Source organism: Bison bison, unplaced genomic scaffold (genome assembly GCF_000754665.1).
Source record: "Bison bison bison isolate TAMUID 2011002044 unplaced genomic scaffold, Bison_UMD1.0 scf7180017864263, whole genome shotgun sequence".
Classification (NCBI taxonomy): Eukaryota; Metazoa; Chordata; class Mammalia; order Artiodactyla; family Bovidae; genus Bison; species Bison bison.
In genome coordinates this window covers 2,843,844-2,867,480 of record NW_011494835.1, presented here as the reverse complement: position 1 = coordinate 2,867,480, position 23,637 = coordinate 2,843,844, and the positions used below count along the sequence as shown (strand labels likewise).

Below are 23,637 nucleotides of genomic sequence, written 5' to 3'. Positions count from 1 at the left end.
GTGATATCACTGTGAATCTAGCCATGATCAAAGACCCACAACGGTTTTTTGCTGAACATATTTGACCCTGAATAGTGTGTTCATTTAACTGCTTTCTTGTTTTCATGATTTGATTACAGAGACTATCAACTTAAAGACTTTATATGCATTAGTATTAATTGTACAACTTACATGCCAGGGGTTCTGAATGAAAGGAAGGGAATATTCCTTTCTTTTAGTGACTGCTTAATATTAATTCATAGGAAGTCTTCCATCTCTTGCTTCCTATGAATGTGTTTAGAAGAAGAAAGTTGGGTATTTGGAATTAAGCAACAGGAGACACTTTTATATATTCTTACCCTGGGGGAAGCCTATTACTGTTCTCCCTCCCAAGAATGGACACATTTCTAGTTTGTAAATATGCCCTCCACTTGTGCACAGACAGGCGGAATCCATCAGAAAGCCACTTTGGGATGAAGGCCTGGAAAGAGAGAGATTTGCACTCTGATGCTCTTGTGATATAAGGGTGCTGAGTGAGAGCTGGAAAGGGATGGGTCCACTGCTCTACACGGCAGCAGCCCGAGTACTTTCCATAGTCTTCCCAAACGCTGATGCATGATGGCACCTCCTCACCTACACCTCTCTACGTGACCTCTCACACAAAGCTTTTTATTTGGCTTATCTGAGATGCAATTTTTAAGTTGTAAAGATACCCCATATGATTTACAGCTGACTGCTATCTTCTGAATTTTCTTGATTCTGAATATGAAACATACAGCAAGGAATTTTTAAAAGTTACACTTCATTGGTATTTAAGAATCAAGAAAAGTGTAAATCTTTCAATCACTCCCTCAGTGCTGCTATGATGTGCTTTACAAGTTCTCAATACATCAACTTACAAGGGAGAAAACTGAGGGGAGGCCAGAGGAGTGATACCTTTCTTCAGCATCACCAGAGGGAACCTTATATGCACCCTCCATTACATAAATAGCTTAACCCAAAACATTAAAAAACGGGTGGTTTAAAAAAGAACAACATCAGGAATAAAAACACATAAGGAATTCAAGAAAAGCTGCACTCCTCCATATCAATAATTAACAGATTATTTCATTAAAAAATTGAATTCACATGTAAAAAAATCACATTTTACAATATACAAACTCATTAATTCTTTAAGAAAACAAAAACACATCAAGACATGCAATACTAGCATGTATTTTAGACTCACAGTACATTGCGATGAGATCTTCATATGTTATTGTATGCCTAACGTAGCCTGAATAAAAGTTTGTTTCAATTCTGTAATAACAATGATCACTTTCCAAAAAGCCAGGCAAGCTTACCATTCAAGTGTGAAAGTAAGTTTTCACTTACTCGTAATTCATTAGCAAATCGGTTAAAAAAAGTCAAATAAAATTAAAAATGGAACAAGAAAGAACTCATATAGCTCTTATTGGTCCCACAGCAGAAATAGAAATTCTAACTAGAACCTTCAAAGGAATATACATCAAGTAGAAAGCTATCTCAAAATTAATATACAGCACGTTTTAATTTGCGATAATTTTCTTCTCTAAACATGGATAAGTGTAATACACCGTGAATTTTCTTCAAAAAGGCTATTTGACAGTAACTGTAGACCTTGTATCCATACTCTAGGCAAATTAAGTCATATTGTTTTTCACATTGGCATTTGTAAGTACCTTCTCCCCGCTTGCCAGCACTCTAGCAATGAAGTGCTCCTTCTGCTTTTAAAAAAACCTCTTCTGTCTGTATTTTTTCCCATTCATAACTACAACTAGCCTTTTAAAATTATTCGTCTGCTAGTCTTTCTAAAACTTTACAGTTCCTTTCATCATCCTCTCTCTTCTCAAGTTATTTTTCTTCACCTGATCCATGTTGCTAAGTTGTCAGCAGGTCAATGGATGTCACAGGCTAAAATAGCTGGCTAGTGACTAGAGAACAAAAAGATACAGTAATATGGAAACTTGCATACTCTGTGTTTTTGCTAAACTCTGTCTTATTTCTGAAGCTGAAAACAGTCTTTATAATTTGGGGGGAAAAAAAGAGAGAGAGAGAGAGGAGAACTAAAACTCTTAGGGATCATGCCATCATAAATCATAGCCCATCATAATGGGCTAGCCTAAAGAACACTGACTGCAGAAGAAAACCAAACATTATGAAGAAAAGGTAGCTCAGGTCCTATGAAGCATTACTCCTTTTGTTTGGGGGCTGTTTGCCTTTATGGAATTCCATAGACTGTGGCCCTGTCTTCTCAGGAATGGAAGCATCTGGTGATGGTGATGAGAACGGGAATGGGAAACATGGAGCATTTCACGGAGGGCCTACAAGAAGGCCACGGTTTTAACTGGGAGGCTGTGAGAAAGGAAGATCAAAAGAGATTTAACAGCCTCACTTCCATGAATGTGTTTCACTCTTTTGAACTTAAAAATGTACCAGCCATGTCTCGATGCAGGAGGCCTTTATGTAATGAAATTTTAAAAAAAAACTACACTTTTAATATCATACATAGAATTTAAATAATTGGATATGTTTTATTAAGTGTTTATTTTTTTCTACCAAAAAAGAAGCAGAAAAACAGGCAAACAAAAAAATACATACAAACAAAAAAAACCCATGTTGGGCTGGGGGGAAAAAAAAGTCAGTCATGAATTTCTCCCCTAAGATATGATACTCTAGCCTGTATCCTAGAAAACACTGTTTAAAGAAAGAAAAAAAAAAGTTATACAACAGATTCTGCATGTTTCAACTACTCTGAGTACTCCGTCTTACAGTGCCACCCAAGACAAGTCAACTACACTAAGGATTTGGGAGGTATACCCTTCTGTACAGCTCGTTTGTAAGCAATGCAAGTGCATAACCACTACTCTAATATAGTGCTCAAAAGATTAATTGAAACTTTCCTAATATCTTCCCCTCTTAGAACAATACAACGGAAGGTAACTGCTGGATGCATCATCATCTTTTAGTCTTGTAAAACTTGGCATCAAGTCTCTACGGAAAGATGCATGGCAAAACACGCCACTGCTGTTGCTGCTCCTAGAAACAACTGGCAAAAAAATATTTAAAGCTAAAATTTATTGCTCCAGATTTAACTCGCAGAACCGGAGTGTTGTGAACAAACTGTTAATCTCCATAGATGCTCAGACATGATTGTCCTCTTGTGTCTAAACACACAAAATACAAGCTGCTATCTGTACAGTTTACAGTCCTGAAACACATATATTTGAAAATGAAGTATAGATATGTACTTTGCAAAGATACATGATTTTACAGCAGGGGCTTACCCAGACTTATTTTTTACAGCCACTTTCAAAATAGACAACAACTTCACTAGGATAGCTAAATTACATCAAAGAAAGAATCAGTGTATTGAAAGTAAATAGACTGGCCAATTCCCCAGGCTCCCAGATTATTTTTATATGTCTTTTTTTTCTTCTTTCCCCCCACTTTTTTTTTTTGAAGAAACCCCTATACATAAAATGAAAATAATATCTGGATATTTTCTTCAGTGGTGGACTAAGCAGTTTCTTAAAACAAGACATTAGTTTGCCCTTCACTTCCAAATGCCTTGAAAATAAGATATACTACTGCTTTAAAAGAACCATCGGAATGCTTCAGCGCTGGGAACAGGTGTTCTCTATAAAAAAAGAGCAAGAAAACAAGTTAAGCTTTCTTTCTATGCCAATATAAAATTAGATTTTCTCCTTTACACTTCAACAATATTTCTAGTCAGCAATACACAAATAATGACTTGCATATTTCAACATTTAATTAAAAAATAAATGTTTAATCTTAGAATGTTACAAAAATTAGAATATTGAATTAAACGCTAATTTACTAAATCTAATGATTAAAGCACACTGATCTAAAAAATAGAAGAAACACAGCTTAGAACATGGATGGCAATCAGAAGAAAGAGGAATGTACAGACTACTAACCAGTAGTAGGAAGATCAGCCAGCAAGTGTACTTAAAAATCTGTATCCACTACGTACGCAGCCTATGTAAGGCTGATGTTTCAAATTTAGTGAAATAGTTTCTTCATTCTGGAGAATTTCTTTTATGACAGGACAACAACAAATGTAACATCAATACTGCTTCTATATTTAACTACTAATGCTAAACATTCCTACATATAATCTGATATGAGCTATACTGAAAAATATACCTCTATTTTAAAATGTTTGCATTTGCAACAAAATAATGTCATATACACAAAACAAACTTACAGCTAACCAATGATACTCAATAGAGCAAAAATATCTTTCTGCACTGGAAAAATACTATAGTTTTCCAATGGAGTAACAGGCAACACTAAACATATGAGCAATTCTTTTAACGAGAAGTTTACAGTTACTATGGGGATTTTGCTAGATAAACAGTAGTTAAGCTGTCAAATTTTCCTTTATATATTAACATTACAGTAGTTCATCATTCCATACCCTTCTTTATAAAACAGGATCACATGAGTATATGTTGAAGGTGCATGAGGAACAACTAGCTAAGAGTAAATCTTGATATGGGGCAAATGAAAACTTCCTTTTCTTCCTTAGACCTGTCCAACAAACCTATGGCGCCTATAAGATAGCTGCTCAAGATGAATAAGTATATAAATTGGAAAGTTGAATATTACCAAAATATACAGGAGGTATAAAAGAATGCACTCATACACACACACACTCCTCATAAACACATCTTCAGACAGTGTTAACAGCACCTGAATTTTCAGAACATACATAAAAATTCTCCTACAAATACTCTTTAATAATCGAGGTTAGCTTTTATTTACTTTTCATATATGACTTGTTAGGTTGACACAATCCTACCACAGAAATGTCATCTAAAAATTTAACTGTTATTAATTGATTAAGATTCAAATGAAATTTTAATTGAATAAAATAACCATGCTGGCTATCTGCACTAAAAAGGATTTTAAAAAACTGTTCTCATAATCAATACCATATACATCACAATGAATGTGTTAAGAACAAACTAACACTATCTAATTCAAATTTGCATATAAGTATACAAAAAATATTTAGCTTGCAAAGTATTTTCTAAAAGCACAAACAAAAAGGTCCAGGTGTGGAGAAAAGGGAACCCTCTTACACTGTTGGTGGGAATGCAAACTGGTACAGCCACTATGGAGAACAGTGTGGAGATTCCTTAAAAAACTGGAAATAGAACTGCCATATGACCCAGCAATCCCACTGCTGGGCATACACACCAAGGAAACCAGAGTTGAAAGAGACACGTGTACCCCAATGTTCATCACAGCACTGTTTATAATAGCCAGGACATGGAAGCAACCTAGATGTCCATCAGCAGATGAATGGATAAGAAAGCTGTGGTACATGCACACAATGGAGTATTACTCAGTCATTAAAAAGAATGCATTTGAATAAGTTCTAATGAGGTGGGTGAAACTGGAGCCTATTATACAGAATGAAGTCAGTCAGAAAGAAAAACACCAATAGTGTATACTAACGCATATATATGGAATTTAGAAAGATGGTAACGATGACCCTATATGCGAGACAGCAAAAGAATCACAGAAGTATAGAACAGTCTTTTGGACTCTGCGGGAGAAGGCAAGGGTGGGATGATTTAAGAGAATAGCATTGAAACATGTATATTATCATATGTGAAACAGATCATCAGTCCAGGTTTGATGCATGAGACAGGGTGCTCAGGGCTGGTGCACTGGGATGACCCAAAGGGATGGGGTGGGGAGGAGAGCGGGAGAGGGGTTCAGGATGGGAAACACATATACACCCATGGCTGAATCATATCAATGTATGGCACAAACCACTACAATATTGTAAAGTAATTAGCCTCCAATTAAAATAAATTTTAAAAAAAGGTCCATCGGTCCCATAAAAATAGTACTTATTAATATTGTAATCCATATTCCTCATAGTTTAATATGTCTTCCTCTTTCCAGTTCACTATGCATACCTGGATCCCATCATTTGACTTGGCTGAGGAGAAAAACCCCTTTACTACTTTTTACAATTACCTTTTAAATGATAAATGTAATTATACATTCTCATGACACATATTTAATCATTATTAAAGGTACTTATGAAATTATAAGAAAACATATTCATTCATCCTAATATTCATAATTTACAACACACATATATAAGCAGTAAATGAAAACTTAGTTTACACCAGATGCTAACTTGCTGCCCGATGCCAACTAAGAATACATTTTATATAAGTATGCATACTTATATAAATGTAGTCATTTTTAACAAGATAAGTTAGATCCAAGCATATCCATGCATTGCAGAATCACATATGAAAAATAAACATGTGCATATATATTCATATATATTCACATTTATGTGTACAGTATATGACATAGAGATGCCAACTTGCTTTCAGATGCCAACTGGAAACAAGACTCTAAGTATATACTTATATATCTTGTATCGTGATAAACATATATGTTCATGAAGATAAACAGAAGAAATATATATGGAGCACATTTTTTAAATAAGATGAACTCCTTATGCCTTAGTTTCATTTTTAAATCCTTCTTCCAACTCTTGGCTCTTCCTGTGCCCCTCTCCACCACTCAATTTTATTTGCAATATTTAGAAAAAGCAAGCTTTATAAGACGCCACCTGCAATCAAAGGTCATGGTTGTAAAGAAAAAGATAATCACTTCTCAATGCTTGTTAGCACTAAAAATTAGATAATGCAAATGTGAGAAAGGCTTTCCAGGTGGCACGGTGGTAAAGAATCTGCCTGCCAATACAGGAGACTCAAGAGGTGAGAGTTCTATCCCTGGGTTGGGAAGATCCCCTGGAGTAAGAAATGGCAACTCACTCCAGTATTCTTGTTTGGAAAATTCCATGGACAGAGGAGCCTGGAGGGTTACAGTCCATAGGACTGTTGTGTATATATTAGTATGTATACAATTTTGAGACTGGTATGTATCTCCAAACAATTTGTTGCTAAAGAGGAAGGGAGAAGGTAAGCAGAGATGCTTCTTTTAAAAATTATTTCTCCCTTATATTAAAATCTTTGAGGTTGAACCCTAAAAATGATTAGTTGGGAAATCACCTAAAATGTTTGAGAAAATTTAGGAAAACTACAGGTGCATTAATTGTAATAAATCTTCAAGGCATTCACCAGAAACTCAAGGTGAGGCTTCTCTGTTTTATTTCAGGGTTAAAAAATGTAACAAAACTCTTCAGCGTCACACAGGCCATGCAAAAAGACTGGATGTATATCCAGCCTCCTACCCAATCTTCACTGGGATCATTGGAAAATTCCTTATGGCCTGGGCTGAATTTTTTTCAGCCAGGACAGGGTAGTAAACTGTTCTCACAGGTAAAATACTGGGTTTAACTATGGGTTCTGATGAAGTCTGTCCTAATTTGGGGCCATAATGAGGTCATCTTTATGAGAAGATTTCTATTTTAAATGACTGGGGGACTCAGCACAGCAATGTGGGCGATTAAGCACCCTGACCAGCTCCCATCGGGTTATATAAATTCAAGAGTCCCAGTTGGGGAGTCACACAGTTGATGAGATTACAGTGACTTTCTGGATCTCAGTGATGCTTGCAGGAAATCGTTATCCCTTATCGGGAGTTAACAGAGAAGCCAGATTCCCCAGGAAGAGAAGGGAGCAGGGAGGTAACAAATAGAATTGAGTTGATCAGCAGCCTTCAAGGCTCACACAGGTGCCAACACTGACAAACAGCAGCCTTGCTCCCAGGAGGCCTGGGGAGAAACCTGCAGCCCCTAGTTCTCCTTCTAGGACTGCTGTGAAGTATGTCAGGGGAATTCATCCCTACACGTGCCACACCAGGACGACCTTCAGGTTTAAAGGAAAGATGGTAACGATGACCCTATATGCGAGACAGCAAAAGAGACATAGATGTAAAAAACAGTCTTTTTTGGACTCTGTGGGAGAAGGCGAGAGTGGGATAATTTGAGAGGGTAGCGCTGAATCGTGTATATTATCATATGTGAAGCGGATCGCCGGTCCAGGTTTGATGCATGAGACAGGGTGCTCAGGGCTGGTGCACTGGGATGACCCTGAGGGATGAGATGGGGAGGGACGTGGGAGGGGGGTTCAGTATGGGGAACACATGTGCGCCCGTGGTTGATTCAGGTCAATGTATGGCAAAAACCACTACAATATTGTAAAGTAATTAGCCTCCAATTAAAATAAATGAATTAATTTTAAAAAAAAAGAAGAAAAGATGCTCCTCACTGATCATCAGGGAAATTAAAAAAAAAAAAAGGAATGCCTTCTGTTCTCCTTCTAAGTAACTTTAAAAAGCAAATTGTTGAATAACATAACTGTGTAATCCATGCCTAAGTACATTTTACATTTACTTCTTTTAAAAAACTGAATACAAAAAATTATCAATATGTCTTTGGCAAAAATGTATTTCAGTTTGATTCTCATTAAATCAGCAATGAAAAAACTATTAAATGACCTAAAAACCAACAGACATCCCCAAATCTGCTACCTTAAGAATTTGAGCATAATTTTCTCTTCTGGGGCTTGCGAGGCAGTCACATGAACTGTTGTGTCTTTAGGTTGGGCACACATCTATGTACAAGCAAGCGTGTGAGGTTGCTTCAGGTGTGTCTGACTCTGTGTGGCCCTATGGACTGTAGCTCTCCAGGCTCCTCTGTCCATGGGATTCTTCAGGCAGGAATACTGAAATGGGTTGCCATGCCCTCCTCGAGGGGATCTTCCCCACCCAGGGATTGAACTTTTGTCTCTGGCATCTACCTGCATTAGCAGGTGGGTTCTTTACCACTAGCGCCACTTGGGAAGCCCCACACATCTACATATTCTTGTTTAAAATATGTTCACTCTAATAAAAACTCATCTCCTAAAAGCTGAAATTGAGTATCTGTATCTTCATACATATGAGTTTATATGGGATTGGCTATTCATGTCTAGCCAGATACGTATGTAAAATTTGTTGCAGTATTCAGGACACCAAACAAAACTAATCATTTTTAACAAAGCTAGACACATGTTTTCAAAGACCATATAAAAGACAACCCGATGTTGAAATTTGCTTCAGAATGCATGAAAGTTATAAACTGAGATATAATTAAGACATTAGCAAATTCCATAACTAAAGTTAAATATATCTTTCCAATATGTATTCATGTAGTTTCTAATCCAAAGACTCAGTGGTTCACCCAGGCCTTCAAAACTCTGCTGTTAAACAGGATGGCTTTAATACAATACATTCTAAGCTGAAGTCAGTATTTTGGGGTATCATTACTCTTATATTCATCAAAAATGTCCTATTTCCCCATTTATTATTAATTGAAGAAGCATAAATCATCCAATCATTTTCTGATCCCCATATAATAATGGGAAGTATGCTTTTTCCACCCAAAAACAAAGCAATCTCGAACTGCAGTTAGCCAACACGGCCTCTTCTAAACTCTTTTGAAGTGTTGTTTTCACTGTGAGAAGCCCCACTATAAGTTTATTAAACTTCTGAGCATCTAAGTCCTTGAAACCGGAACCTCTTACTGCATTCGATTTGTCTCTTTGCAATAGAACTTGAAAACCTTAATGAATCACTGAAATTTTGCAATAGGAAACACATAAATAAATATGATAAAGAATACTAAGGCTCATGGTTTGCCTTTAGATATTTGATTATATTTTGTTTTGGCTTCATATGAAACAAACTTTGGAGTATTATGGATGAACAAAAGGAAAAATCCTGATGGTAAAAAAAAAAAGAAAAAACACTACTTTTTTTGATTTGATTCACAGAGAATGCTAAAATATCAAATTATATAGGTTCTTAATTTTTGTGCTGACAAAATTTCAAAACCTAACTGGAGAAATGGAAAATTATTTTATATAAACATATATATATATATATATATATGTTTTATATGTACAATATTGTGAATGTCAAAACACACACACATGTATGTGATTACAAATTTGCATTATTAGTAAATATGGCCTAAAATTATATGTAGTAAATGTTGAGACTTTCAAACATTTTAGGCAAAACTATTATTCTATATCCTATTTATAAATAGTATATTTTAAACATCATAATCCAATAACTATAAGAATTATTAGCAAGCACAAGTATAGCATAGGTCAGTAAGTTTGAGAGAACAAGTAATTTATGATAAATGATAAGCTCACAGTCCAGTAATTCACTGTTACTGTAATAAAAGCAACTTTATATCTTAATAATAATACCAATATTTCAATAATAATTCCAATGTTTTAGGATATATGGATTAATATAAGTACACAATGTTTCCATTTTTTAAAGCACATCTTCCTTACTTTCTCTTTTTCTCCTGTTATAAAATGTATGTGATATCTATCAGATTAATTTTTCTTATAATTCAGATTGACTTATAACTGTATAAATCTTTGGTATACTCACACCTTATCTTGGCCATGATCCAGATATAAATTAAAAACACCTATCACATGCCACTAACTGGAGTATTAGACCCCTCTTTAAAAGGGAGAAAAGAACCAAATAAGTAACTGCATAACTTTTATGACCCAAATTTTTGGAGGTCTTAATCATGATTATAAGGAGCATTCCAAATTTCTGGTTTCCAAATTGACATCTGTGGCTAGGATTTCTCTGATTAATGGTGGAACCCAGAGATGGCTTTTTCATTAGTATTGATTCTGTGTAGTCTATTGCTCCTGCTACTCCCTATGCCTGGCAAATGTGAGGGCTCTTCCTTTTCCTTCCTTCTACAAGACCACCACACCCTCCCCATCACCACTGCAATGGCATGACTTTAAACTTAGCTAACTTTTGTAAATGGAAAGATGAGATTGTATACTAGGTTGGAAAAGTGCTAAATCAAATCAACCTGGTAGTTAAACCAGTAAGAAAGACAACTGTCCAAAGGGAGATGTGTGTATGGGAAAAGAGTGGGTTGGTAGGAAGAATAGTAACAGTTTGACACCAAGATTCAAACTGGCCTGCTGCTGCTGCTGCTGCTAAGTCACTTCAGTCGTGTCCGACTCTGTGTGACCCCATAGATGGCAGCCCACCAGGCTCCCCCATCCCTGGGATTCTCCAGGCAAGAACACTGGAATGGGTTGCCATTTCCTTTTCCAATGCATAAAAGTGAAAAGTGAAAGTGAAGTCGCTCAGTCGTGTCCGACTCTAGTGACCCCATGGACTGCAGCCTACCAGGCTCCTCCATCCATGGGATTTTCCAGGCAAAAGCACTGGAGTGGGGTGCCATTGCCTTCTCCTCAAACTGGCCTACAAGTGGCCAAAAATGCACCCACTTTTGGTCCTAGTATCTAACGTAACTACTTCAGGCAAGTGTCTTGATTAAAGCTGTAAAGGATCATATTTCAATTACTTTTGATAAAAACACTTCAAATCACATCCTTCCAATAATAAGTAAATTATTGTATTACACATAGGTAGTTTAGTGATTAAAATATACTTGGATTTATAAAAATAAAATATAATAGCATGATATCAGGATAAGCAGAAAGATGCAACATTTTCAAAAATCCAAAAATATAAAAGAAGTTTGTTTTTTTTTTTGAAAATGTGGAAAATTTTATTAACGTTCAGTTTTAAAAGCTTTACGCCTGTGGTAGAAAAAAAAAGAAGTTTTTGAAAATTTATCTTAGATACTATTTTTCACTTACGTATAGGAGGAAGTATGAAAGGAAATGAAAATAAAATTGATATTTAAAAAGTGAAAATTAGGTTAATAAAATCAATATTGTCAAGAATGACACATCTTTATGAAAAATATATATCCAAATAGATATGGTTCTATAATAAATGAATCTGAATATACATATGAATATATGAATTCATATATATGGCAAAGCCACAAGTTAAATGATTCTATCTGCCCTCAAAATCACTCTACTGATTACTGTTGACTGCAACAATATGTTTAGGTGAGATCACTGCTAATTAATTATTGAAAAACCACCAATATTCTCTTCATGATCAAGTTGCTGGGAAATTTTTAAAAATTCTGTTTTTCTTTTTAAAGCAGACAGTGAACTGTCTCCTCATACTGAAAAGAAGAAATATTCATGTGAAATGTGAAGAAACGGGAGGTCACTTAAAAAATTAAGAGGTGATTTTTAAAATTCAAAAGTTATGATTTGGACAGCCTCTAACTTACATTCAAGTAAAATACAACAGTTATACTTAATCTCTATAAAGAATTCACATTATAGTTCCTTTCTTTGATTATTATAGATCTTGGAATTTGAGAAATATTATTTTTTTCTATATTACATAAAATCCAAAAAGAAGTTTAATAGAAATTTTCGCTTAGACTAAGTTCTGTAGTGTTTTGAATGCAGCCACTTAAGTTCACTTGGTTCAGAATCTTGTATGACAAAAACCCAACTCCTGAGATAGACCCAGCCTAGAAATCAAAGCAGGTTTTATGTCCATTAACTACTTGGAGGAATTTAGGGAAAATGCCAAACATTTCATAGTCATTAGACGTTATCATAAAAAAAAAAATGTACTTGGTTAAAACTATACTTCTGAGAATCACATGTTGCTTTTGGAGTTTTTCTTTTAAAAAAAAGTTTTTTTAATAACTGCAGTTGACATTACATCAGATATTTAAATTTCACAGTCATTTTGATTTTTTGGTTTCTCTCCTTAATTTTCTTTTTAAATAATAAAATTAAAAGGTATATAGTCAACAATTATAATTTAATCAATTTATTGCATGTTACCTCTTTGGAAATGCATTTTAGTTAGTCATCTCCATCATTAAGAGGACACACACTCTTAAGCATCCTCTCCTAACAGGGTACCAGCACATCTTGTGCTGAGCAAGTCCTTAAAAGTCAAATTTCTCCTCAGGGGTTTTCCATGTACTACTTCTTTTTCTATGTGTGTCACGCATGCTCCACCTTCATGCACACACAGTCACAACTGCATAGTTAACTAACTAGCAGAGTAAATTAACAAGCCTAACATTTTTCAGGCATAGGATTCATAAGACATAATTAATATTCTTTCATCAATTTTCTGGAGTCTTTTCTATATGCGCAATTCTGTATTTTCCAGGAAGTTCTCTGAATTACCACTTAAAAATTACCCTGCCAATTTGAACAGTTAGTTGTTTATAGATGCTCAATGGCCTCTATCTCCCTAAACTCCTTCATCAATTTGAGCATTAGTTTTCCCATCCTGTCATTTCAGTGTTCCCAATTGCAGAGTTGAACAAGTAACTCTTAAAGAGAAATTAGAAGAAAAAAAAAAAAATCTAGTCAGTTTACAGGAAACTATTTTTTCCACTAAGGTAAATGAAATGATGCTGAGTGTTTCTAGTGAATCCAAGCCAAACTCGTGGCATCTTTCAAAAAAGTTTGAGGCATTAACCATTTCTACTCATTTCTTATTTAAACCAGACTCAAGAAGATGACCTTGAACATGACAGTCCTTTCTGCCAGAATGCTCCTTTCTTAGTTCCCTTTAAACTATAACACTACAGTCTGCCTGCCTCCCTCCCTTCCTTCTTTTCTTCCTTCCTTTACTTCTTCCTTTCAATGTGGCCCTTTCCCTTATTCAGCTCATACAAAGGTTTCCAGCACTCTATAAAATACACTTGAAATAACAAGTCATACTGTAGATTCTCACTGTGTTCAAATATTCAAGGCCAGTATTTCTTTTCTTTTCTTATTCCTTGAAAAATTCTGGAGTAGTAATAGAAGACAATACTACACCACATGACCACATGAGGCAGCTAAGTAGAAATCACAACTGCACTGTTTCTTATCTAGATCTGGGAAGAACTAAGCCAAGGATGGAGCAAGGAATTCAAGGCTTTTAAATAGGTGTGAGATTGCATTCAGAGTTTTCTAAAAGTACAATCATATCTTTGAAATGTGTCCATTTTGTGGCCTGAGAATAAAGAATGTAATTAGGAAGCTAAGTGTCTTGGATGAAAGAGTAAGGTGTAGAGTTATGGAGTTACATGGGTATTTTAAGAAGGTAATTAGAAACAAAGAAAAGTTTGAGTTCTTTAAGCCAAGGTGTATATATGTGTATATGTGTTTCACAGCTCTTGCTTACAAATCTTAGAAAATAATAGTTCCTCAGTTCAGTTCAGTCACTCAGTCACGTCTGACTCTGTGACCCCATGGACTGTAGCACACCAGGCTTCCCTGCCCATCACCAATTCCCAGAGCTTGCTCAAATTCATGTCCATCGAGTTGGTGATGCCATCCAACAATCTCATCCTACCTAAAGATACTCTGAATGGAACTTATCAAGGGTTTACCATATGTTAAGCATACACCATGAATTTATAAATCTACTTCATATGTACAGACCTGCCTGAGAGAAGACACGCTACTTACAGAAACACATTTAAATTTTACTCTTTATCTTGTTAACATCATTCCATTTACAAATATAATTTCTTTCTTCACTACATATCTGTTCAGTAGACTTGTTGCTGTCACTAAACTAGTGTTTTTCAAACTTTTTTGACTGCAACCAAGTTAGAAATTCACACAGCAGCCTAGAACATGCACACACATTTATGTGTACATACATAATTAAAACAGAAGCTTAACAATATGTGCTCTTACTACATGTGATGCACTCATATATTTTCTCCTCCACTCTAATCTATTCTACTTTCTAAAAATCCTGGCCATAAGCCAACACATTGGTCTCATATACCACCAATGTGCTATCTACAAGTTCATGCCATACAAATAACATATACATGTGAAGAGCATCACATGAGGAAAACTGAAAACCACTCCACATCATAACACATTTAACAATAGATAGATAGCAGCCTTATATAGAAGATCCAATATTTATAGCCTTTGGAATTTTAAAGGCTGGTGTTCTCCATTTTGCTTTTCAGGAGTGAAAATTAGAGCATACAACATATTTAGGGTTTGTTAGAAGATTCCACATCTCACTTTGCATCCATCTATGTAGAATTGAGAATTTTATCTCTTACTTGTTTTTGACTCCATTAAAACCAACCTTGATCTCATTTAACCTATAAATAAGATATTTACCATAGAGAAGTCTTCCCCCAGCACAGTTATTTTTCTGCCACTGATTCACTGTCACTCATAAATCATCATTTCCACACAATTAAACTTATAGAGCTATTATTCTTTAAAAAATTCATTTCATCTCCTTTCACTCTGTAAAGTTTTGGAGACAATGTATCTTCTCTGGAATTTGCCAGATTTGCTGAACCATACAGAAATGCCCATGACTCTTCCTGATCTATAAATTTATCCCTTTCTTCTCTTATCCTTCTTGATCTCTATCCTTTTGATACAATTAATCATTCAGACGTTTTTGGTTTGGTTTGCTTTGGTTTTGTGTTTTTTTTAAGTCCTTGAGCAAGAAACAGCACTTTCAGCCCAGTTTCCCCTATAGTTTGACACTTCTGTTCACTTGCTCCAGAAGGTCCTCTGAAACATTAATTTAGATTAAACTGACACCCAAATAGGATCCCATTTTCCACCCATCTTGATGTCTTCTTTCACTTACACTCTGAAATTATTCTACCAAATGTTTCAAAGGCATAAGTAAATACAATAACATCATCTAAAACACAATCTGTTTTTCCTTGTCTCTGAGTCAGCTGCCACTCCACTGAACTTGAGACTTAGCTCTGACTTCCAAACCAAATGTACTAAGTCAAGTATGAAAACATTATCTTCCCCTCTTTATAGTTTTCATTCTCCGTGAAACTTCTATAACTGCTGAAGCAAAGCAGACATCCATATCCTGTCTTTACAAAACTCCTTCTAATACTGCATTGCAGCCTGCTTGCATATTCCTTTCTCCCTTGTTTTTAAAGCTTTCTTGGATAGTATTTCAAATATTTTAGGACTTAACATTATTTGTTCCCAGAAAACCACTAGGCTTTTCTATTATTGCTCACTTTTTTCATTTCATAAATGCTCTCTTCTTAATAAGAGAAAAAGCTCTACATAGTCAGTTCATTTTTTAATCTCAAAATATTTATCTACCTGTTTAATTTCCTACACTCACACACATACATACACACACACCCCTATCTTCTGAACAAGAGTAACTCTACAATTTTTCAGTATTTGTTAAATACAATCTCCAATCAGAATTTGTGATAAGCATTTAACCATTTCTTACAACAATTTTCCTAAACTCACTAATGCACATTTAGAACAACTCCCTGTGTCTGCCCAAATAAAGAAAATAACAGCTAAACAAAGGTACTGAGTTGGTAAAGTGAAACACACACTCACACACACACACACAATCTTATTAAAAGATATAGAAATTAATGGCAGTAGTGTACCTTTGGTGAGAAAGGAGGAAGAGCATTAAATTGTCTAAATTGGCTCACCATGGTGACAAAGGTCCCTAGGTAACCTGTGCAGATTTCCCAGGCTTTTGACAATACAGGTACAAGAACAAGGGAAACTTGTCCATCAGGTTTATCCCCTTCCAAGTGAAATCAAGCCAGAGCTCTGGTGAACTGCATGATTAAAACAATATTCAGAAAACTCAAAATCACAAAATAATCTATCTAGGCTTTAATTCCTGATAACTACAAATAACTTGCTGGTGTACGGAATTATCTGTAAATATAATCATCTTCTCTACTTTTTATTGATGACTTTAAATTAGGAATGAGAAATCATATAGCATCTTTCAGGATGCAGAGAATATGAACCTACATACAGTATCAAAGAGTTGTAATGAAGGTTGATATTGTTATGTCCATTTCACAGTTGAGAAAATGTTCAGAGAAGTTATGCTGATGTAGCTAACACTGTTCCACTGGTAAGTTACCTGAAGCTAGTAGCTCCTGCCACCACCTATCATCTAAATTTGGGCCACGTGGCCCAAATACAAATTTAATTATAAAAGAAATGAAAAGCCAAGAAACTAGTAGTATATTTTCTAAATAGAATTTATATTTGGTTTTATATCAGCCAAAGAAATTTATCTTTAGTCATTAGTTCTCTGAAAAAGCAGTTGTTTGCTTTGCCACTTTCTTTTGAATAAGAAACATACCATGAAATAAAGAGGTTAAATATCAAAAAACAGAAACAGAGATTTCACAGGCTCACTCTCATATCTGGCTTTGGATGCTCATGTTCTTGAAATAAATTAAGAGAAACCCCTAAAGTTTCACAGAGGAAAAAATATTTTTCCTAATGTTTTAGAGTAGAAGTTAACAAGCCTGCTGGGATGCTTTTAGCCCCTGCAGAGCTAAGTCTTCAACATTATTAAATGGCTGTCACATCTGAAGTATGGTGCAACATAACTCAATAAACAACAGAAAACATATGATGCCGGATGGAGGCAGGCTTTTCGATTACCCTGCAGAATAATTCAATTTCAGTACAGGTGTTTGCATGTGATGGAACAAGATGTGACTGAGGGATAAAACCACCCGTGTGTCCCTCCTCCAATAATTTGAAACTGCTAAGGATAACAGCATAAACGCTCAATGAAAAAAGTATGTTAAGAATGAACAGAAGCACTCTAGGACAAATAAAGAAATTAAATTATATATGCACAAAATCCTCACAACTTATACCAATCCCACCAAAAAAGTACTTTCTTAAAAACAAGTTTTGTTTAAAAAAAAAAAAAAAAAACTTTTTCTAGAGTGCTCTACTTTCCCAGCCAAGATCATCTGATATTTTAATCAGTGACTAAAAAATCACACTTATAAAATGACTTTACCATTACTTTGGGTTCATTATTACTTTTTAGAGACTAATCTAAAAATAAGAGGAAAACTAAAAGAGAAGTAGTCCTTTCTCCAACTTGCATATTTACATGGGCCTTTCAATAAATCCTGAATTTAACCTATTGATTTAAGTAGTGATTTTTATATGATGAATGAATTTATTTTAAAATTTTGTATAATTTGAATAAAAATAAACATAAGAAACTGAGCATATCCATGCTTGTGAAATGTTTGGATAGCAGGACATTTTGTTGCGTTTCTCCAAAGCAAAAATAAAAACTGAATTGTTTTCTAGTAAAAGTAAACTAATACAAGAACCAATCTGACCAACTCAGATTGAATAGTAAGTTCTAGGAGCACCAACCACTTCAGAAGAGATTTTTTAAAGCCACACTATAACCTATTCCTGGGGAAAACTCCAATAATGTTTTATGTTTATATCCATAAGGAATATTCTACCAGCATCTTCTCAGTCACCCTGACATAGATCTTCAATCTCCAACTGCGTACTCTAGAGCAAATACGGATGAAACGCCCGTCACTTCTGACACACCTTTCAATTTTCAGTCTTACAGACTATTTTATAAATTGTCCTGTATTTGTCAATCTGTAAGTCTGAACTGTGCCAAAATCTTAACTATTCACCCAGAAAAACAGTTGACTAATAAAAATATGCAACAATGCTTCAGTAATCAATTAATTAAAAAGTTTAAAAATCAAGTAATTTTTATCTACTTCATCACTGGATACAATTTCCATTCTTGTTTAAAATATCCAAATATTTTTATATGATTAAAGTCTAAAGTTTGTTTTTGTTCTTATCGGCTTCTGATTTTTTAAAAAATTTTGCTTGGTGCTGACTGAATTTCAAACAAACATTCTTATAGGATAATTTACAAATGCTTTTAATTTTTTTCATTTTACTATTCCTAATTGCCATCCAAAAGATTGCTTAGAATTTACATGATGTTTGGATAGGAAAGGGAATTATTTTCATTTAGGAATTATTTTAAAATGTGTGATTCTTTTAAAAACAACTTTGACTACCTTGTATTAAATCTAGTGATGGAAAGAGAATCTTATTGGACTTGTATAATACTTTGCTGCCTTGGCTACAAATCTATTTTCTGACTTCAGCCAAAGCTGAACTTTTCTGTGCTTTTTTTCTTAACATTTATGAAATTCTGGATCTTTTCTCTATGTTGTTTCTATACTACATTCCAGTGTTAATATATTATCATTTTGTTTGAATTTATTGAAAAATTTCTTCTTTCAATAGTTATATATTTACATTTTCCAATCAAAAAAATTTTTGTTTTTATACTGGCATGGTTCTGACTCTTCAATCTGAAAACCCATTTTTGAATTATGATATAAAATGATAAACCACTATGTATCACAATTTAAGATACGAAACATTCATATTTTACCTCTAGTTTTTTTTTGGTCATCAACTTCAAGAACTTATCCGACATGTTTAATTGGTGACCAGTTTCACTATTTAACCATACAGATTCTGAATCTGAGTGACACAACTATTTTATGTGTGTGTCTACAGGCCTGGTGTGTTGCGGTTCATGGGTTCCACCAGACCCCTGAGGAGCTTGACCTGACTTGTGGAAAATAATTTAGGGCCTGTCCATTCAGCAGATAATTGAAAATAGAGAAAAGAAAAGAGAGGGAAAAAAGACTGTCTTGCTCCTGACTTTCCAGCTTCTCAGCCTCTTCACTCTAACATGCCTCTTCTAAGTCCCTTGTCCAGCTCAGGGAAAGCATCAGTGGCGGTGGCCTTGGCGCTGTGTACCCAGCAGCCAGGAATGGGGGCAGGGAACACTCCTGAGGCACTGCTGACTAATGTAATTCCATAAATCAGCTAATGGGAGAGAAACCAGATCTGTGTGGTCTCTAATGCTGTCCCACAGAGATCAATCATGTCACCTGAACAATGTTCAGGGACTGAGAGAGGCTGGGGTGGCCCATGGGATGACTTTCTCCCTTGAGTAAGATTAGGTTGAGAGATTTTTAAAAGTTAGATCTTAGTATAAGAAATGTAACTGCTGTGAATACGAAAACTAAAGGAATACCTTTGTATGAGACTACTTTTGTATGAGACAAAGGTCTATCATAGAACTTATCATGATATATGATAAGTTTTTAAAAATATTTGAGAACTTAATATTAACCACTTAGGATACAAGTTATTAAAATAAGTTTTGTCACACAAGGGCATACAGCATGACTGCTTTGAATAATCAGTGATAATTTTTTAGTACAGCAATCGATTGAACAAATAGTGTTATATACAATTATACAGTACACAATAACACCAAAAAGCTAAATTTATGTTATGTGCATTTTTATCATATGAAATACTATAAAGCAGTGATTTTGTAAATAAATTTTTAAGGAATTAAGATGCCCTTCACCTGAGACTTATCAGGAAAATGTGGAAATAAGTAAAGCAATTTTAAAAGGAATGCCAGAGGGGAGGCTTTAAAAAATGTGGGCAAGAGGCCCAACACACCCATGTGAGTCTGTCTTAATTTCAGTTTACTCACCCTGAAAATCTGATTATGCCTCCAGTCCTTGGCATGAGAATAAGTCAAAGGAAAGAAGAGCACGTGGGACTTGAAGTGATAAATACTAGTATCAGCAATGACTATAGTCCAGATATGAATTTAAAGCCAATAAATATTAGCTACTGAACTTACGCCTGAAATCCACAGGTAATATCCATAATGAATCTCCAAATTACTATCCTCAGCTCCGGAGTCTATCTGACATCTAAAACATCTCCACAGATGATGATAAGTTACAAAAACCAAATTAGAGAGGGAGGCAGGTCAGCAGGGGGACTTTGCACCATCCTGCAACCACTGTTTCAGCTCTGGTTCAGTCCTGTAAACCCTGCCACTCTGACATGCGTCCAGCTGGTTTCCTACAACCGTAACTGTGTGGTTACACATGTGCTTGAGGCAATCATGCTGCCTTTCCTTTTAAAAGTGACCTAGATAGAATCTTAGCCAATTAATTTTTTTTTTTTGCTTTCTTTCTGCCAAATTGCATTCCACTAATCATCTTAGCCTTGAACCAAGAACAATTCTCTGGTAGGAAAGGGTATGTAGGGAAGAGAACATCTTCAGAGAGCTCCACAAAGAGAGAAATATGTTTCCCCTCTCATCTACATCCCACTTTCTGAAGATCAATAGATCTTTTTCCATGTGAATTTTTAAAAAGAAGAAAAGGTAATACTATGGAATTTTGTGATTAAAAAAAAAGCTAAAGAACATAAAGATCACAAGAAGTTTTGGGGAAAGCTATCAAAAGGAAGAAAAAAGAAACTTATGAAGTTTGTTTAGACTAATAAACCAGCATAGAAACTTGTGCAGAAAACCTACTGGTATTCACATTAAACTTGTTCAGAGAGGTTGCTTCCTAAATAAATCAGAATTATTCAGTGGTCCTGCCTACTACATACAATAAATTGGAATGCAGGCAGTACATAGGTCTAGCTAAAGATGAAGTCCACTTAACCACAGCAAATCTATAATTCTAGATTCTATAATTCTAGATGCTATAGTTCAAGGGTAAAAAAAATTAAAGCCAGGTAGTGCTCATCGACTAAGCATTAACAGAAGATTTAAGTATGAACTAAATTTTAATTTCCCATGGGCCTTGGAGACCTTAAGAAGTTATAATAAATTAATCCAGCGAAGATATTTCAAAGCTAAAAACAAATTTTTTCCACCTAAGAAAACACATGATCCATGCCTTTATGATTGCTACTATCTTTGCTTAAGAAGAGTTGCCAAAGGCAATGTAATAAACCACCCTAGAATAAAGTCAAACTTTCAGCAGACATGGGTTCTCTTATAAGGAGGAATAAATGCAATATTTTGATGGAATTGATCATAATCAATGATGATATCAACATAATATTTGTTTGAGGAGAATTACAAAGTGCTATTTGCTTTGATTTATATCAATAAAACTTAAAAAAATCTGTATCTTATTTACATCCAAACCTGCAAAGATCTTTAAGTCTCCTTTCAAAGGCCAGTCCTTCTTGGAGAAAACTCCTATGCAGGTTTCCCTCTGATGAGAACTTGTGAGAACCACTCTCAGCCTACAGTCCAGCCCATAGAATATTCCCTAATGCTAAATCCATCACCTATATATGAGCATTTAGCCATCTACTCTGTGCATTATATCAAGAGGCTAAATATGATTATCTGTCCATATTTCATTACTAAGTATATCACCAAAGCCATTTACTTCTGATTTTCCGTTTTCCCCCTTTTGTTGTGATCAGGTCACTGTATGAAATTTCCACCAAACACATCAATCTTTTTGTTTAACATAACCGAAAGCCTAATATAACAAGTACTTTAGTGATTATTTGTACATTGTTTTAAGCACACATAGGAAAAGAAACTGTCATTGACCATATAGTGTATCAACCAAAACAGTGCTTGATGTATAGGACGATTTTGTGACCACATAGTGGTTACTTTGTTAAACACAGAACCCCAAGTTTATATTTTTTGTAACTGAGTTTTAGGAATCCTTAGTTTCTAAACTATGTAAATAAAATTACCATCTCACCTGCTACAAATTGTCATCTCTCCTTAAAAAAACTGCAAGTGGTGTTCAGTTTTCTCTACTATTTCCCCTTTCTGAAAAAATACCAACTATGCAGAAAATAAAATGGAAAACAGAAAAATTTTGTCATGGTAAGGAAAAAAATTAGAAGAGTGTAGAAAATCAAAATCCCCTTTTGAATTCATGCATGTTAGTTTCAATGATCACTCTGTGTGTGTGTGTGTGTTCGTGTGTGTGTGTGTGTGTGTGTGAGTGTAAAAGGGAATGTAGGCTTGTGTGCCACAAACTGTGTCCTCAGTTACAACTGGGTCACTAATAGGTCTGTCTCTCTTGCCCAGTATAAGTATATAGAATGTGATGTATCCGACCCTTTGGGCAGAGATGCTTTTAAAAATAATAATAAGAGGGAAGGGGGCATTTTAAACCACCGAGGGTAATTTTTGACCATATTGAATGTGAAACTTCTGATTTTTCAAACCGATTACATTAGTTTTCCTCCTAGAGCTAAAAAAAAAAGGAGGGGCGCCCTTCCGCATCTGGAGGGCGGTTCCAGGCGAAGTGCAGGTGGGGAGGGGGCGAGGAGAGGCCATGCCCTCCGCAAACCACCACCAACTGTATCTTACAACCTGAATGAAGCTTCAGGAAAAGGGGACTGCATCTTGAAGCCAGACAAGAAGCCCTGGAGGGGAGAGGAGAAGGGAGTGAGGAGGGAAGGGGGGAGACTGGGAAACAAGAAATCATCTCCTCTGACCTCTAGCGAAGTGCCAGGTTTTTTCTTTAGCTCTTCACATTTCCTAAATTTGCAGATCTGGTGTCCCGTTTTGCGGTTCCTGCAACTGCTGCAGACGCCACAGTTGATGAGCCTCTTGCAGGGCACGCAGACCCCACACCTTTTCCTCTTCTTCTTGGCCGGGTTGGCTCCGCCAGCTCCCCCTGAGGAGGACGAGGAGGAGGAGGAATGGTTCTGCGGGCAGTCTGCCAGGTTGGCAATTTGAAACGCACTGTCTGTGACGGCTGCTGAGGCTGCTGCGGGGGAGTGAAGGGCTGTCATGACGATGACCCCTGGAGGTAATGAGATGCCCCCTAAAGCCGGGATAGCGGAAAAAGTCCCCACGCGCTCGGGGAGATTCATTATCTCTGCTTCAGCAGCGCCGCATTTGAGCTTGTTCATGCATTCCCCCGCCAAAGGTCTGCAGTGTTCAGGGGATAAGGTGGAGAGGAAATTAGTATTTGCCATTTGCAACGATGGCTCTGGCGGGCAGCCAGCTTTCCCCAGCCTCTGGGAGTCGTTTCGGTGGTGC

At 35.7% G+C, this 23,637-nt stretch overlaps 1 protein-coding gene across 1 annotated transcript in view; it reads right to left on the bottom strand.

Moving 5' to 3' along the window:
* Positions 1-1,264: 1,264 nt before the first annotated feature.
* The window catches only part of CXXC4 (CXXC finger protein 4), a 22,870-nt gene continuing 497 nt past the window's right edge, over positions 1,265-23,637 (bottom strand). Inside the window, exons 2-3 of the mRNA XM_010848348.1 lie at positions 23,088-23,636; positions 1,265-3,637 (exon numbers count right to left, since the gene is read on the bottom strand). Coding sequence (XP_010846650.1) covers positions 3,593-3,637; positions 23,088-23,636 — 594 coding nt within the window. The 3' untranslated portion in view covers positions 1,265-3,592. The remainder of the gene's footprint in view (positions 3,638-23,087; position 23,637) is intronic.